The 18,459-nt window shown below is 43.6% G+C and overlaps 2 protein-coding genes across 3 annotated transcripts in view; one reads left to right on the forward strand and one right to left on the reverse strand.

The window, feature by feature from the left end:
- ddx49 (DEAD (Asp-Glu-Ala-Asp) box polypeptide 49) lies at positions 1-11,647 on the forward strand. The gene is made up of 13 exons (XM_061683115.1): positions 1-224; positions 627-750; positions 1,007-1,092; positions 1,166-1,287; positions 5,647-5,834; positions 5,921-6,061; positions 8,029-8,104; positions 8,248-8,324; positions 9,908-10,005; positions 10,104-10,178; positions 10,287-10,375; positions 10,459-10,530; positions 10,900-11,647. The coding sequence occupies exons 1-13, from the start codon at positions 110-112 to the stop codon at positions 11,065-11,067; spliced, it is 1,431 nt and encodes a 476-aa protein (XP_061539099.1). The 5' UTR covers positions 1-109; the 3' UTR covers positions 11,068-11,647.
- The window catches only part of LOC133405982 (regulator of nonsense transcripts 1-like), a 22,313-nt gene continuing 15,134 nt past the window's right edge, over positions 11,281-18,459 (reverse strand). For both annotated transcript variants that reach the window (XM_061683111.1, XM_061683110.1), the window contains exons 16-24: positions 18,275-18,392; positions 17,985-18,141; positions 17,726-17,868; positions 17,441-17,615; positions 17,238-17,319; positions 16,936-17,100; positions 16,585-16,802; positions 14,102-14,224; positions 11,281-13,264 (exon numbers count right to left, since the gene is read on the reverse strand). In XM_061683111.1, the coding sequence (XP_061539095.1) occupies positions 14,105-14,224; positions 16,585-16,802; positions 16,936-17,100; positions 17,238-17,319; positions 17,441-17,615; positions 17,726-17,868; positions 17,985-18,141; positions 18,275-18,392 (1,178 nt within the window). In that variant the 3' untranslated portion in view covers positions 11,281-13,264; positions 14,102-14,104. The remainder of the gene's footprint in view (positions 13,265-14,101; positions 14,225-16,584; positions 16,803-16,935; positions 17,101-17,237; positions 17,320-17,440; positions 17,616-17,725; positions 17,869-17,984; positions 18,142-18,274; positions 18,393-18,459) is intronic.

The following is an 18,459-nucleotide window of genomic DNA, read 5'->3' on the forward strand; positions in this document are numbered from 1 at the left end:
TCCATGTTGTGAACGTGCAAAGAAAAGCACATGAGGTTATTTTGTCTCAAGTAGAATTTGCCATCTTTTCCTGATTATTTGTTCATTACAAACGCGTGTTTGAAGCAAAATGAGTGACTTTTCGTCACTCGGGTTGTCAGACTGGCTCATTAAACAGTGTAAGCAGTTGGGCATCAACAAACCAACTCCTGTTCAAGAAAATTGCATGCCAGCTATTCTAGAAGGTAAGAAAACCAAAATATAAACAACCTTATATGTTAATGTAACCAAACGTTTGCACCCGGTACTTTGAGTACCTGGAAGGTAGAAAAGCGCTATACAAGCGAAAGCCCACTTACCATATATAAAAATGAAAAACGTTAAGTTAAAGAGTTATCTCACCGTGCCTTCTTTTGCCACAAGACTTATTCTTCTGCCACTAACGTAAGGTAACGCGGTAATAAAAGTTAGAATTACTGTGAATATATGCATGTAAAACACTTCTAAGCCTTAGAGAAAATGTACAATCAAATGAAAACATTAATTAAGGCATTAACTCAGGATGCCTTCTTGTTGCACTTGACACTGTATGTCGCGGCAGTGAACGGAGAACCACCTGTCCAGTATTTTGTGCTTTTTGCACCAAGGTCGTGACTGCATGGGCTGTGCCAAAACCGGAAGCGGCAAGACCGCAGCGTTTGTGCTTCCGGTGCTACAGAAACTGTCAGAAGACCCTTACGGCATCTTCTGCTTAGTGCTGACGCCCACCAGGTTGGTACTGCCGAATCACACTGCTGCATTTTAGGGTCATTTAAGGGAACATTCACATCTTAGGTTTTCATTTTACACACCTAGGTTTTTTAAAAGAGACATGCGTCTTTTTTTTCCTGTTCTCAAGCATCTTAATAATAAAGCCCCTCCAACCAGCACTGCTGTGTGCTGCTACGTTCAGTGTCAACTCTGCTCTGAGTTTGAACACAGAGTTAATTAGTATGATAATCTTGAGTGTCACTGTGCTGTGATGCAGGGAGTTGGCATACCAGATCGCGGAGCAGTTCCGAGTCCTGGGGAAGCCACTAGGTCTGCGAGACTGCATCGTCGTAGGTGGAATGGGTAAGTGCGGGCAGTGCGAGCAGTGATCTAGGCGCCAAACATTGAATGCATGATGTGCTGTGTTCACGAACAGACATGGTGAGTCAGGCCCTGGAGCTTTCCAACCAGCCTCACGTGGTCGTAGCCACGCCGGGCAGGCTCGCTGATCACATTCGCAGCTCCAACACCTTTAGCATGAGGAAGATCCAGTTCCTGGTGAGTTTATTAAAAAAAAAGATTGAAAGGTTATGCTCTCTCCGTAGCACGGGTATGATGCATTGTCTTCTTAAACCCTGTTATGACATATGAAGCAGTTATAGGGACACACAGTAATGGATAAACCACCTTAAACATCCGCCCATATATTTTCTATACATCCTCACGGGGGTCATGGGTGAGCTGCAGTCTATCCCAGCCAACTTTGGCCGAGAGGTGGTTTACACTACCCTCAACTGGTCACCGACCAATCGCAGGCCACATACAGTGGGTCAAAAAAGTATTTAGTCAGCCACCAATTGTGCAAGTTTTCCCACTTAAAAAGATGAGGCCTGTAATTTTCATCAAAGGTATACCTCACCTATGAGAGACAAAATACATCCATCCATTTTCTTTAACCGCTTATCCTCATGAGGAAAAAAAAAATCCAGAAAAATCACATTGTCAGATTTTTAAAGACTGTATTAGCAAATTATGGTGGAAAATAAGTATTTGGTCAATAACAAATGTTTATCTCAATACTTTGTTATATATATGCTTTGTTGGCAATGACAGAGGTCAAACGTTTTCTGTAAGGTTTTCACACACTGTTGCTGGTATTTTGGCCCATTCCTCCAAGCAGATCTCCTCTTGAGCAGTGATGTTTTGGGGCTGTCGCTGGGCAACACAGATTTTGAACTCCCTCCAAAGATTTTCTATGGGGTTGAGATCTGGAGACTGGCTAGGCCACTCCAGGACTTTGAAATGCTTCTTACGAAGCCAGTCCTTTGTTGCCCGGGCGGTGTGATTGGGATCATTGTCATACTGAAAGACCCAGCCACGTCTCATCTTCAATACCCTTACTGATGTAAGAAGGTTTTCACTCAAAATCTCACGATACATGGCCCCATTCATTCTTTCCTTCACACGGATCAGTCGTCCTGGTCCCATTGCAGAAAACGGGTCCAAAGCATGATGTTTGCACCCCCATGCTTTATATTAGGTATGGTGTTCTTTGGATGCAACTCACCATTCTTTCTCCTCCAAACACAACAAGTTGAGTTTTTACCAAAAAAATCTATTTTGGTTTAATCTGACCTTATGACATTCTCCCAAGCCTCTTCTGGAACATCCAAATGCTATCTAGCAAAATTCAGACAGGCCTGGACATATACTGGCTTAAGCAAGGGGACACGTCTGGCACTGCATGATTTGAGTCCCTGGCGGCGTATTGTGTTACTGATGGTAGCCTTTGTTACTTTGGTCCCAGCTCTCTGCAGGTCATTCACTATGGCCCCTTGTGTGGTTCTTATACATGCAAATCAGTCGCCTTTCGGCAAAATTTGCCATCGCTGACATCATAGGCAGTTTCGTACTCCTTGAACGCTTGCAGCTTGATCCAGTCCACAAATGCACACACAGATGTAATTCTGAATCCGCGGCAGACTAATATGTGGCCTGAGGTTCCGCCTCTGTGCTCGGAGTCACAGGAGTTGACGAGACCAGAAAAGAAATTCTGCCGCTTCTGCTCTTCATAAATCACGGTACTTTTACTCCGTTACAATGATCGAAATGTCACTCGCTACTTTTATTGATAAATTATTGCTTATTTATCAACTATTTCGTGTGAGAGACTACGACCTCTGCATCGGGCGCTGTTTGCATCATCCAAGTTAAGCGCTAGTGACGTTTGTCTAGTTCACCAATCAAACGACACAAAGTCACATGATCTCACACGGTCATCTTCCATTCACTCTAGATAAGCCTGCCCTGCTGATCGTTGTGCGTACGTGGCGGCCATCTTCGGAAGGTCGTCGTTACCGTGAAGGCAGCGGCGCGCAACTCGTGTTTACATTTAGACGAACAAAAACAAGAGCTTTCATGTATTGTAGTATTTGTCTGGCACTGTCTGCCCAAATGTGGATATTTCAGCTCACTTATAACTTGAGACAACACAGTGCAGTAAATTGCAGATGTTTTGTTGTAGTTTTGACTGTGCGTACATACACACATACAACATCAGGATTTGTACATTCCACATTTTATTTTTATAATTGATGTTCATGCTGTGATAAATAAAAAAAATCTGAAGTTACTATTTACTCAGTACTTGAGTAATAATGTCATTGCGTACTTTTTACTCTTAATTTTTTTTGGAGGACTACTATTTACTTGAGTCACATTACTGTCAAGTAACAATACCCTTACAAGAGCACAATGTTTGGCTACTCTACCCACCTCTAGAGCGGACATCCTTTATTGCTAATCTTACGTTCAAGCAACATTTTTGCTCATCAGATCAGCCAGTGTGGTATTTGTTGCGCTGGTCTTTTGTATTTTCGCATTGAGGTGCTGCAGGTTGTGGTCCCAGTTTGAGGTGAGATCTTGCGTGGAGGCCCAGATCGAGGGAGATTATCAGTGGTCTTGTATGTCTTCCATTTTCTAATAATTGCTCCCCACAGTTGATTTCTTCACACCAAGCTGCTTGCCAATTGCAGATTCAGTCTTCCCAGCCTGGTGCAGGTCTATAAATGTGTTTCTGGTGTCCTTTGACAGCTCTTTGGTCTTGGTCATAGTGGAGTTTGGAGTGTGGCTGTTTGAGGTTGTGGACAGGTGTGTTTTATACTGATAACGAGTTTAAACAGGTGCCATTAATACAGGTAACGGGTCAAGGACAGAGGAGTCCCTTAAAGAAGTAGTTTCAGGTCTGTGAGAGCTAGAAATCTTGCTTATTTGTAGGTGACTAAATACTTACTTCACTGAGGAATTTACCAATAAATGCATTAAAAATCAGACAGTGATTTTTCTGGATTTAAAAAAAAATAATTCTTATTTTGTCTCCCATAGGTGAGGTATACCTATGATGACAATTACAGGCCTCATCTTTTTGGGAGAACTTGCACAATTGATGGCTGACTAAATACTTTTTTGCCCCACTGTATAGACAGACATTCACAATGAGGACAATTTGGAGATTTCAGTGAGTCTCGCATGCATATTTTGAGACTGTGGGAGGAAGCCGGAGTACCCGGAGAAAACCCACGCGACCTCCACACAAGGAAGGCCTGGATTCGAACACCTAACCTCAAAACTGTCAGGCGGAAGTGCTAACCACTTCAACATCATGCCGTCCTGTATAGAAAATACTGTACATAAATAATAATGGAATAAAAAATAAAAACCTTTTTATGGCCGTTTTATGGCTTAAGCCTGAAAATAACCGTCACTCACATTGAAACTAACACACTTTTCAAACAGTGAAATTCAAAAGCAGTAGGTGTACCACTTTATAGCTGGATATTACTGTTAATGCTTATTTGTATGTGCCCTGTGATTGACTGGCCATTTCTCGCCTAAAGACTCACCCATGACCCTAGTGGGAACAAGCACTCACTAAATAAATAAGAAGCATTGCTGACTCTTGAGATTTAAATGTTGGGCCTCTGTTACAAACCATAGTGCCAAGTATTCGCTGACCTGCCTTGACTCACATATGATTTTAAGTGATATCCCATTCTAAATCCAAATGGTTTAATATGAAGTTGGTCCACCCTTTGCAGCTGTAACAACTTCAACTCTTGTGGCAAGGCTTTCAACAAGGTTTAGGAGTGAGTTTATGGACATTTCTGCCAGCAGCATATTTGTGAGGTCAAACACTGATGTTGGACAAGAAGGCCTGGCTCTCAGTCTCTTCTCTAATTGAATCCAAAGGTTCTATCGGGTTGAGGCTAGGACTATGTGCAGGCCAATCAAGTTCATCCATACTACAGTCTCTCATCTGTGTCTTTATGGACCTTGCTTTGTGCACCGGTGCACAGACATGTTGGAACAGGGGGGAGACGGTAATCCCCAAACTGTTTAACTGTCCAAAATCTCTTAGTTTGCTCAAGCATTGAGAGTTCCTTTCACTGGAGCTCCGGGGCTAATATTTCGGATATTTCCAACTTTGTGGGAACAGTTTGGAGATGGCCCCGTCCTCTTCCAACATGACTGTGCATCAATGCACAATTAAAGTTTCATAAAGACATGGATGAGGGAGTTTGATATGGATGAACTTGACTTGCCTGCACAATCCTGACCTCCACCTGATTGGAACACTTTTGGATGAATTTGAGCGGAGACTAAGAGCCAGGGCTTCTCGTCCAACCTCACAAATGTGTTTCTGGAAAAAATTACATAAATTCCCTTAAACACACTCCTAAACCTTGTGGAAAACCATCCCAAAAGAGTTTAAGATGTTATAAGCGCAGGGGGTGGACCAATGTCATATTAAACCCTATGGATTAAGAATGGGATGTCACTTAAATTCATATCTGATACAAGACAGGTGAGTGAATACTTTTGACAATATAGTGTACAACGTGACATGTCGTCTGCCAGATTTTGGACGAGGCAGACCGGCTGCTGGAGCAGGGCTGCACAGACTTCACCAAAGACCTGGAGGTGATCCTCAGGGTGCTGCCGGCCAAACGTCAGACTCTGCTGTTCAGCGCCACGCTCACCGACACGCTGCAGGACCTGAAGAGCATCGCCATGAACAGACCTTTCTTCTGGGAGAGCACGTCCGAGTGAGTATTCCGCAGATCACGTGACGTGACGGTAAATGATGATGTCTGTGGTAGGCTGCTACTGTACGTGTCGTCGTCGTTATCAGGACTCGTACGGTGGAGGAGCTGGACCAGAGGTACATCCTGACTCCTGAGAAGGTGAAGGACGCCTACCTGGTCCACCTGATCCAGACCTTCACGGACGAGCACAACGACTGGTCAATAATCATCTTCACCCACACGTGCAAGTAAGACCTGATTAGGGAAGACATTTTGACGGGTTTGAACATCACATTTGAATTTGTGTTACAAAAAATGGATTACTCTCAGCAAGACAAGCTTCTAAGGGTATGTTTGAAAATTCACTCCAAGCGTGCACTCTACACTCCGGAACGTTCGGAAACTCAGCGCGTTGTTGGAGTGTGCCGCAGCACACTCCCGCTGCTCTGACTGAGGAGACAGAGTGGCCGGAGCGTCAGGCAGTAAGAGATGTTTACAGGCAGAACTGACACATTCATTATGGTGGAAGCACTGACACAGTATTTAGTAGAAGCACCCTTTTGAGCTAATACAATCCTAAGTCTTTTTGGGAATGATGCAACAAGTTTTTCACACCTGGATTTGGGGATCGTCTGCCAATTCCGCCTCGCAGATCCTTTCCAGTTCTGTCAGGTTGGATGGTGACCGTTGGTGGGCAGCCATTTTCAGGTCTTTCCAGAGCTACTCAATTGGGTTTAAGTCAGGGCTCTGGCTGGGCCATTCAAAAACAGTCAGTTGTTCTGAAGCCACTCCTTCGGTATTTCAGTTGTGTGCTCTTGGTTATTGTCTTGTTTGAAGGTGAACCTTCGGCCAAGTCTGAGGTTCTGAGCACTCTGGAGAAGGTTTTCGTCCAAGATATCCTTGTACTTGGCCGCATTCATCGTTCCTTTGATTGTAACAAGTTGTCCTGTCCCTGCAGCTGAAAAACACACCCACAGCATGATTCTGCCACCACCATGCTTCACTGTTGGGACTGTATTGGACAGGTGATGAGCAGTACCTGGTTTTCTCCACACATGCCACTTAGAATTAAGGCCAACAATTTCTTTGTCTCATCGGACCAGAGAATCTCACCATCTTGGAGTCCTTCAAGTGTTTTTATTTTATTTTTTTTTGCACGCAGGCTTTCATGTATCTTGCACTTAGGAGAGGCTTCCGTCGGGCCACTCTGTCATAAAGCCCGGACTGGTGGGGGGAAGCAGTGATGGTTGACTTTCTAGAACTTTTGCCCATCTCCCAACTGCATCTCTGGAGCTCAACCACAGCCTCTTTGGGTTCTTCTTTACCTCTCTCACCAAGGCTCTTCTCTCCCGTATGCTCAGTTTGGCCGGACGGCCAGCTCTAGGAAGGGTTCTGTTTGTTCCAAACGTCTTCCATTTAAGGATTATGGAGGCCACTGTGCTCTTAGGAACGTTAAGCGCAGCAGAATTTTTTTGTAACCTTGGCCAAAGCTGTGCCTTGCCACAATTCTGTTTCTGAGCTCTTCAGGCAGTTTCTTTGACCTCATGATTCTCATTTGCTCTGACATGCACTGTGAGCTGTAAGGTCTTATATAGACAGGTGTTTGGGTTTCCTAATCAAGTAAATTTACTTAAATTATTTTAACAAATGGCTGCAATATAACAAAGAGTGAAACATTTAAGGGGGTCTGAAAACTTTCCCTACTCACTGCAAGTACTGATTTTTTGGAATTTAAGTTTATTAATAACGATAACCACAATTTAGACATTTGTTTGTGAATGCGTCCGAAGAGTTTAGCCCATTTGCCCCCTTTTTATTGGAAAAACTCTGGCCCATGTGTCTGTTTTTAAATGTGGCCCTTGAGCACAAGCGTTTGCTGACCTGATTTAGTGGTGTGTTGTTGTAGTAGTAAGTGGTAAGAAAAGTGTTATAAAGCAAGGTCTATGACATGTGCCTCACCTTTGCATTTCGCCTTCATCATTAAAGTTAAGTGTTATATATATTTTTTCAAATATTGTGGGGTTTTTCGTTCTTTTTACAAGGCAGTTAAGAATGTTGTTTAATAATGTTCTGTACAGTTAGGTTTTAAAGGTTTCATTTGTTTGATGGTGAGTTTGACCCTGAAATGTATTTTTTCCCTCCTATAATTGTTTCATATGCATGCTTTTCTCTCTGGTTGGTACAGAAAAAAAAACATGATTTTGGTTTTCCACAGGAGCTGTCAAATCCTTACCATGATGCTTCGGCAATTTGACTTCCCCACAATCTCCCTCCACTCAATGATGAAGCAGGTAAGGAAGTCATTGTAACAGTGCAGTGACTGGAACTCAAGGTAACAACCTGAAATGGAGACTTAAAGATAGCAGCGCTTGCTCCTCTGTTGTACGTCACTTTTAACAGTGTGAGGTGAACACTTGACTCTTTGGTTTTTCAGAAACAACGATTTGCCAATCTCGCCATGTTCAAGGCGAGTGTCTATAAAATCCTCGTTGCTACAGATGTAGCTGCCAGGTGAGAAACTCTCAAGTTGCGCTGGGTGTTTATTTGTCAGGCCAAAAGCACGTGCCCATTGATGTGACATGGCTGCAAACAGAGAGGAACTAGTTTCCGAAAGCTGTCAGTGTTAAAAACGATGACTTTTGTAACAGCTCTAGCTGCGGAACCATTTTGCATTTTTTTTCTGTGGTACCTCACTTTGGACACCAGGGCCCACTGCTAGGAGATCTGTGCCACTTGGGGGCACTTTGCCACCCACCCGGGGCGCGTGTATGGGCCTTTGGGGGAACACCTCTGGGGCTCCCCAAAGGGTACTTAATACATTTTTGGGGTACTTGGAAAGGAATCGTTGCCCTCTCTCCGTGAGTTTTGATGCCGTCGCAATCGAACCACTCTGAAACAAATTTCCGTTCCATAGGGTCGACCGACGTGGGAGTTTGGGAGCTTCGCCGGGGGGGGGGGGCCTAACAAAGGCCAGACACCAATTTTCGAGTCGTTCCCACCATTTGGGACCGAGCGGCAAGCTTGGGAAGCTTCCTGGGAGCCCCACCCAGCACACCGCTGACTCAGTTGCAATGGTCCCGGGCTCCCTGTCAGCATATTAAAATTTAAGACCCGTGGGACTTTGGGGAAATAACTTTTCTCCCACTCTCCAAACAAAGGAGACTGGCTTCCCACCCCCTTTGTTGAGGCAAAAAACAGAAGTGAGAAAAAAAAGTTGGCTTTTTAATCATTGTCACGACTATTACTACTTACTCTGTACTTACTATATTATGCAGATGTATTTTTTTTGTTTTACCACGATGATGCATTCAATGTTATTTTGTAATTTTGGTGTAGCTTTTGGAAGTACGCAGGCATCTGAAATCAAACGCACCGTCCTGGACGCGCTGGAGAGGCACACTGTGAAATTACAGCCTCCTGGCTCGAAGAGTTTGTGAGATAGGGGGAAAGAAGAAGTGCTCTCCATCCATTTTGGGGCACCTCTGGAGGTCCTCCATGGGGCTATTTGCTACATTTTGGGGCACCTCCCGAGGTCCTCGACTGGCCCCTTTGCTATATTTTGGGGCACCTCCGGATGTCCTCCACAGCCAGTCTGCTACATTTTGGGCTCTAGTGGAGGAATCATGAGGGGCAGGGTCCAGTAATATCAGGCCACTTGGCTGCATAATGGGGACCAGTGGACGAATTGTGACGGGGCGGCTCGGTGGGGTACTTTGCCACGGAATGGGAACCGGCGGAGGAATGATGGGGAGGGAGTGGTCGCCAAATCTGTGGAAGAGCCCCCAATGGTCCCCTAACCGTCATCAAATTGCCCCCTCCCTTAAGCTCCCAAAATTACCGAACGATTTCAGACAATTACAAAGAGTTCCCAGAGAAGCCCCAAAAAGTTGACTCAAGGAACAAATCCGTAGAGTACGTGTGCCGTATGACACACAAGGAGCCCCGTGGAAGGCAATTGGAGTCTTAACGATTAAAATCTGATTTTTGTGGGAACATATTTTAAAGCCTTAGCAACCAGTCCTACTCTGAAGGAAGTGGAGTATTCTTTTTCAGTTATCAGTATTCATCCATACCCCCCTTTGACTTTGCTACAGGGGCTTGGATATTCCAACTGTACAGGTTGTAATCAATCACAACACGCCCGGCCTGCCAAAAATCTACATCCACAGGGTGGGCCGAACAGCCAGAGCAGGTAAGTCACCAGTTCAAAGCCTGTAGGAAGGCTCAACAATTGCCGTTTGGTCATAGAATCCTCAACTGTCTCTCTCATAAGGTGTTCTTCCTCTGCAGGAAGGAACGGGGTGTCCATCACACTGGTGACACAGTACGACATCCATCTTGTCCACGCCATCGAAGAGCAAAGTCGTAAGCAATCTTCAAACTCTTTAAGTTTTGGTGTCTTTTGGTTTAGTCTATCCCATCTATTATTACAATGCAACAGATAGTTTTATTTTTTTTTTTCCCTTTCTTCAGAGTCTAAAATGAAGGAGTTTGGCGTGAAGGAGAAAGAAGTCCTGAAGATCATCACACAAGTCAACGTGACCAAACGAGAGTGTGAAATAGTATGCTCTTTGCTTCATTTGTCAGTTTTCACTCAGAATGCACTCAATTGGTCCGCCTCATTGAAATACTCTGTTTTTCATAGAGACTTGAATCTACAGACTTTGATGAGAAAAAGGAGATCAACAAGAGGAAACAGATGATCCTGGAAGGAAAGGCAAGTGTCTTTATTTGCTTTGGAAAAGAAAAAATTTAACTGCAGTTACAAACGAATGTTAAGTTTCAGCCATGCTGCTGCTTGTAATGTAAAATACAATGTGTTTTCTGTTATGAAGCATTTTTTTTGGGGGGGGGATATAGAAGTGGTTTGGGGGAGTACATTTGTTTCTGAAAATTAAACTTGTCAGCAAGCAAACTGTGACCAAAACTGCAGACTTTTCTCATTGAACTACCATTTTGTGTTGAATAATAATAAAAAAGTTATTGGAACAAATACTATGTTTAGGAATGATTCATGCTGAGAATATACTACCTTTAATTTGTGACAGCCTGATGATTCTCATTTGTTGCTTTTTTCTGGTTCCAGGATCCAGACTTGGAGGCAAAGAGGAAAGCAGAACTGGAGAAGATCAGGAGCCAGAAGAAGAAGTTCAAAGAGCAGATCCAGAAGAACATTGAGGAACAAAAACAAAGACAGCTCAATAGGAACTTCAAGAGCAAACATATGAAAAAGACAAAACAAGGAACCGATTGACACTTGTTGGGTGGTTTGATCTTTTATTACTGTGCAATATCAAATAGTTTCATATTTGTGACGTTCTGCAAATCAATGACAATTTTATACCATAAAAGAAATACTCAGTTCTTGGCAGCATTTGATTCCATCACTTCACAGGAAATGAGACTGCTTGTTTGTACTTCATATTTACATCCAACTGATGGATGAATGTACAACTGATTACTACACTGACATGACACAAACACGTTGGCTCTAATGACAGAATGCAAGCGGTATCTTTTTTTTTTTTTTAAGCCATTAGATGTTAGAAACAGATCAAGGACAACTTGGATGCGAAAGGTAAAAACTAAATCTATACTTGATAAAACTAGAACCACAAGCAGAGTCTGAGAAACTAATTCCTGTAGACAACTGACTGAGCAAAATGCACAAAAGCAAACTGATTTCAAGAAGCAAAAGGAACGCCACAAGAAATATACAACAGGGCCAAGTCTGTGTTACACGCATCTTAAGTCCACAGAAGCCAAAAAAAAAAAAAAAAAAAAGTCCCATCCTCCATTATGTCACCCCACAGAGAAGGAAGGTGGCTTATAAACTCATCATCTGGCCTTGTTTCTATATTGTATATATAAAAATAAAAGTTGAGCCCTGGGATGTCAAAGGGCTTCAATGCTGGTCATCTGGATTTGACAACTGCAGTACATTCATGCTTGTGCTGCAGCCACTTATTGTTTTTTTTTTTTTTTTTTTTTACAAACATGTAGGCACTGATTCAAGGTCAACAACTGCCATCGGCTGTCCACTCAGCGGTGATGGCCTCGTTCAGTTTTCTCAAGAAGTGCATTTTAATTCACTCAAAAAGGGTCCCTATGGATTAGGAGGGGTTGTTTTATGGCTACAACTCCTGATGTAAAATGTTCTACACATGGAGATTTGGTCTCAAATTTGTATATTTTCTTCTCTGTGGCTGGATGACAACCATGAGCCTCGCATGATTCACAACTGCAACTGTGTGTATTTGCAGAGACTCAATTGTCCCGTCTACATTTCTTTCCAAGCCACCTTCCTTTTCTTCCTCTACAAGTGTGTGTGTGTGTTGATTAACAAGCTCACTGCAGTCCTTGGTTCTCTTAACCTAAAGCAGGGGCGTGTTGACTCTTCAATGAATGTACAAGCTGTTTTCCAATTTAAGCCTATATGAAGAGTTCACGTGTGAACGAATCAACGCTGCTTCCAAAAGATTAAAGAACGCAATAGCCTAGACTGAAACAGATGATAATATTCAATGCTGGTCAGGTTTGATTAAATGTTTTTGGTTTTTTTAAGCTTTTTCAATTTTGTGCTCAGTGATTAAAAACCTACTTCAGAGAAGAAAATGGTCTCATAAAGAGTGCGGCATGGGAAAAAGTCTGAAATCCCCTAAGCCAGTCCACCACTGATGTGTGGTGCAAAACCACTCCATGAGAAGACACTGTAAAAGAACCAGTGGTTCTCTAGGCAAATGGTAAGTTTGTCAGTTCCAGGCTCCAGATCGTCAGTGTCACGCACAGAAAGTGTTTCCTTTCCTCTCCCAAAAGAGAGGGAGAGAACGTGTCGACTGCCGCGTTTCCTTCAGAGGCCGCTGAGGATTTTGGGACCCTCCTCCCATTGTCGAACAAATTTAGATCAGTCCAGGACTTCTTGCGAGTTTGACATTTTTAGGATGAAGATTTTTTGCGTTGCCTGTTGGATCACTTTCTGCGATCGTGCCTCGTGCAAGTCTGGAGAACCAATTCTTCAAATTCTGCCGGAACGCTTGGAGCGTCACCTGCCGTCTTTCCCAGCGTCTGTGAGGTGAAGGATGTTTGTTGGACATTTGGGTTGGCGTTTGAGCCTCGAGACTGTTGCCGCGTCCCCTCGTTTCCCCTCGGCAGCTCGACAACACGTGACCATCTTGTCGACTTCCCTCCTCACTCGTCGCACCACCGTCGGTGCCCGCCTCCTGCCCGTCCACCGGCCTTTCGCCTCCTCCCCGCCCGTCTCTCCGTGCCCTCGTCTTCTACCCTCTTATTTCTCTCGCTGGTCATTGGTTTGCTATTCCGTCGCTTTCACTCGGTAGTGCTTCGGTTGTAGCAGAGGAAAACAGGTATCCATTTAATGATTTTATTATTTCCCAGATTAAAAAGCTAGTGAACTAAGCTCAGCTCAAGCCTAGCTCACTTCTTCAAGCAACCTGGAAAGATGAGAACACATACAATGTTTAAACAAAAGTGTGCACACAAGTGAAACTCAGTAAGTAGAATAAACCGCAAAACACGTCTCTGAAAGCCAATTCCTACATAATGTCTATTTTAAAACACCTGTAGCCTTTTTTTTTGTCTGTTGTTCCTCAAACATTCTAATTTCTTGATCTTGTAAATTTGGGTTTTTTGTTAACTGTTAGCTATAATCATCAAAATAACTACAATGATGAATTATTTCACTGTGTAGTGAATCTATAGGAGTTTCACTTTTTCAAATTGAACGCCAGTAACCTGCTTATTTGCGGTTCACTATTCGCAAATTCACTCATTTACGAACCTATCCTTTCCTCTGTTCTTCACAAAAAACCCTCACCTATTGCTGCCACTTGGTCTCAATGAAGGAGGTTGACGTGATACATTTCAACTAAGAGACAAGCTTTGTATATCGAGGAGGAGTTGCGTTTAGCCTGAGTTGTTGGAAGTTAAGGGAGTCTTCACTGCATGTGCATGTTCATGCTCAACACATTTTTTAGGTAAACTTAGCAATGTAAAATAAGTTTGAAATCAACTTTTCAGTGTTTTGGGATCATAGTATGCGATATAATTATAGGTTAAACATACATTTAGACAATTCAGAACATTTTCCTGGGGTGGGGGAGGGGGGAAATCATATTTTTCTGCTGTTAGGATTTAGTTTTCCACGATTTTCTAATTTATTGAGATCCACTTGTAGTTGCTTTCATTAACAGTGGTTTATCAATAGCCTACAACTTATTGCAACACTCTGTGTGCGTCAGATGGAATCGAAGCTAAGTTGCAGCACTTACACTCTAGTACTGTGACAGGCCGGTCACCCCACCATGCTGGTATGCACGTTCACCCTGGTAAGTCGAGTCCTGAGACAAAGCCACGTCGATTTGGGACTTGAACTCGTCACCCAGGTAACTGTCCTGTCGAACAACAAGACAGAAGAGAGTTACAATAACTCTTTGGTTGGTCTCTGGTTCTTGACTCTCCCAACCTAGTGTGCCACCAGAGACCATCAGTTGCGCTGCAGGAAATTATCCGATTTAAAATCAATTGGTCTGAAAATAGCTGTTTGTTTACGACAACTGTGTTTTTTTGTTTGTTTGATTTTTGGTTCATCCATCTATAGGGTTGGGCATCATTTTAATTTGAGCAATTCCAGTCCTGATTCCGGTTCCTCATTTCAATTCCGGGTCCAAACGATTCTCGATTCAGATTCTTTTAGGGGGCTAGGTCAAAAAGGTTTGCATGGTTTAAATAAAGGTGTCCAAATTATGAACATCCATTTTCTTAGCAGCCCACAGCATAGACTAAAATGAACATTTGACTCAGGGTTCTTTATAACCAGTATCAATATGAAACCTATGATACATACAATCCTTGAAGTCTCGGCGCCCTTTGCACAATGGTCATTGCACCGGACTATTGCAATATTAGTCATTCGAACTGCTCTAAGTGCTAGAGGACTCTTTGCATCTTTTTGCACAATTGTCAAAAAAAAATTCCCAGTTCCCACCATAATAGAAACCCTCTTTTTACAAACGGCCACATCCAGAGAGGAGTCAGGGGATCCTCTCAAGAGACCTCCGAGAGAGGTGAGCGTCAGAGTGGCCCGCAGTGACGGCCGGTTGTCAACACTTTTTTTTTTTCCCTCCTCCTTGCTTTTCCATCATTCTCACCGTGACATGAGCCCAATCACGGAGGAGAACAGGGCGCTTTAAGCGGCCGAGCGCCGGTCACAGCACCGGTTATTTTATTTTCCCTCTCTACTCTGAGATCCTCCCGGATGACCGAGCTTCTCACCCTCTCTCTAAGGTATTCATGTGACTTTCTTGTGTCGTTTGATTGGTGAACTAGACTTAAACGTCACTATCGCTTCAATTGGATTGGAACAAACAGAGCTCAATGCGATAGTCGAAGTCGTAGGCTCTTGTACGAAATAGTTGATAAACAATAATTGTGAAATAAAAGTAGGAAGCGACATTTAGATCATCGTAACGGAGTAAAAGTACCGTTACTTCTTAATAGCAGAAGCAGTGGAAGTGTTTTTTTCTGGTCTCGTCAAGTCTTGACTTATCCAAATCAGGTCCCGAGTGCACAGGGGGAAGCTCATGCCGATGCGGTGGCATATTAGTCCGCCATGGAGTAATCTTCAGAAATTACATCTGTGTGTGGATGGTAAATGTGTGGAATGTATCTAGCTGCCAGCGTTCAAGGAGTACAAAACAGCCTATGACAACCTTCTTCTTCGTTGGTTTCCGCTGCTTTGTTGGTTTTCACCACTTTCTTCTTTTGGGTTGGCGGACTGTAGGCTTCGAAACTGGGAACCAAAACTTTTACATTTTAACGATTCCGGGAGAACCAGAATGTTAGTCCATCGGTTCTCAATGCCCAACCCTATCCAGACCGAACACTAATGCACTTCCCCTAGCAAGTACAATTAACCTGTGAATCCACAATTGCCATCCACAACAGAATGTTAGCTTTTTGTTCAACTAAAAAGGTCCAGATTTCACACTGAGAAAGAAACTTTGTCAGTGTATTCAGACGAGATCATAATTTCAGTATACAGCGAAGTGGTACCTTGAGATACGATTTTCATTCATTCCTTGATCACACTCTTAACTCAAAACATCTCTCAACTAAAAAACACAGTAATGTCAATTAAATACACATGGTGTAATTCTATTTTTTTTTTTTTTTGTTTAGTTTTACAGTGAGGTTCAGCTGAGAGTGGCAATAAACAGCTTGAGGTCGCTCTTTTGAAGAATTTTTACTAATTACATCTGCCAAACTGGGCGGCACGGTGGACGACTTCCTCACAGTTCCGAGGACTGGGGTTCAATCCCCGGCCCCGCCTGTGTGGAGTTTGCATGTTCTCCCCGTGCCTGCTTGGGTTTTCCCCGGGCACTCCGGTTTCCTCCCACATCCCAAAAACATGCATTAATTGGAGACTCTAAATTGCCCGTAAGTGTGAATGTGAGTGCGAATGGTTGTTTGTTTGTATGCGCCCTGCGATTGGCTGGTAACGAGTTCAGGGTGTACCCCGCCTTCTCCCCGATGATAGCTGGGATAGGCTCCAGCATGCCCGCGACCCTAGTGAGGAGAAGCGGCTCAGAAAATGGATGGATGGATCTGCCAAACTGATGTTTGTTATGAATTGAGTCACCTGCAACCATACAGTGCTCATATCTCAAGTTTTCTCTCACAGGTCAAAGCAAATAAATAAATACATACACACTTGTATATACACACAAACACATCACTGACAGTGATGCATTACCTGGGACAGTTCTGGCTGGGAGAGACCAGGCTGGCTCATCTGGGAAGGCTGACTCATTGAGATGTAGCCTTGAGTCAGTGGCCCCTGTGAGAATGACTGGGACGCCCCATCCTGGCTGGCTTGGCTGTTTAGGCCGTGACCGGCACCTTGAGTTGCTGAGCCACGGGGCCTCTGGCGCCCGCCACGTCCTGGCTTATTCCCCTTCATAGCTCCACGGCCTGAACAGATCACAGAAGGGTTTTAATGTAGAATTGCCTGTGGTAAACTGGGTAATCAGTTAGCTCAGCTTCACGTTGTCCTTTTTTTACCTTGTGATATGAATGAGAGGGCTCCCTCTTTTCAGTACCTTACCTGCAGCGGGGCCGTTAGTCTGGCCTAAGTAGCTGGGCGGAGGCATGGGGGGCATCACCAGGTTGAAGGGTATTGGGAGATTCATCGCAGCCATGTGACCAGGGCCCGCCCCAATCATCCCGATTTGGTCGTGAGTTTGGAAATACATGTTTGACGGGCGACCAACTGTAAGACACAAAAAATAAAAAGAGTTAAGAATTGAAGTCAAGTCATGGTAAAAATACCCTTGATGAAACTTAAAAATAAATAAATAAATTAAATTAAAAAAATAAAATAAAAAAAAAAACAAGTTAAATAAGCACCAGTATTGCTGCGGTCGTAGGCTGAACCAGGAATGAGAGCTTCACGTGCATCATACATCGCAGTGCTCATGAAACGTCCACCCTAAAAGAACAAAGAAAAAAAAAGAATTAGTTGTTTCGTAGCAGCAGCCAAGTGAACAAATGTTTCTAAAAGTGTTTCTAGAGTGTGAAGTTGCACCGCTGTCATCTTGACAGTAACTCACAGGATTGATGGTGTTGACTAGCTTGCGTGGCTTGCTGAACTGCATTAGGCTCTCCCTCAGGTTGTTGAGGGGTCCCTCCACGAGGACCTTCTGCTCCTTGTAGTTGTTCAGCAGGTTGTTCCACAAAGGCTGCTTAGAAAGGGCCTTGGGGTTCCCTACAATGATCACTCCATATCTTCAAAATGAGAGAGAAAGTATTTTCAATGTAAATTACAGTGTCAATAAATACAACAAAAAGTAGGCGTGTTGTGTGTCATCATTTAAAAATGGTCAGTATTTCCTTACTTGGCTCTGGTCAAAGCCACATTAAGTCGACGTGGATCATTCAAGAAGCCGATACCCTGGTGCTCGTTGGCACGAACACACGACAGGATGATGAAGTCTTTCTCTCTGCCCTGGAAGGCATCCACACTTGCGATTTCCACTTGCTGTTATGGGATAGGATAACACAGTAGTGTTACTTCTATGCGTATGATTGTGTCGTGAAACACGATTTTTAAAGAAATAAAAAAAGCGGGATGTGCTTCAGGGCTGTGTGATGTACCTGATAGAGCTTAGTGTGAAGAGAGCCACTGAACTGCATATATTGGACCAGGTAGGAACGCTGACCCTCATATGGGGTGATGATCCCAATCTGGTCAGGCTTGGCACCTGCCTTTAACAGCCTAGTGGTGATTTTCTCTACATTTGCAGCCTCGGTCCTTAAAGAAAAAAAAATATATATAAACCAAATCCAACTAGTGGCAAGAGGTGGTTCACAGTTGAAAATTTTGACTGTGAGAAGTCAGAAGTATGCTGACTGAATTGCCTGGAATAAGCTGCCACAGATGTTACCTATTCAGGTAGGAGGTTCCAGAGCTAGCAATTTCCTCCTGGCCTTGAGTCACATAAAAGAACATGGGTTTGTCTGGCTGTGGCCACTGGAAGTCAAAGCCTTTCTTGATGCGGTCAGCTGGAAAGAGTAGAAAAAGCTCATACTTTTCATCTCTCATGGTGGGAGATCTTATTCTCCTCGATTC

This window comes from Phycodurus eques, chromosome 8 (assembly GCF_024500275.1).
Source record: "Phycodurus eques isolate BA_2022a chromosome 8, UOR_Pequ_1.1, whole genome shotgun sequence".
NCBI classification, from domain to species: Eukaryota; Metazoa; Chordata; class Actinopteri; order Syngnathiformes; family Syngnathidae; genus Phycodurus; species Phycodurus eques.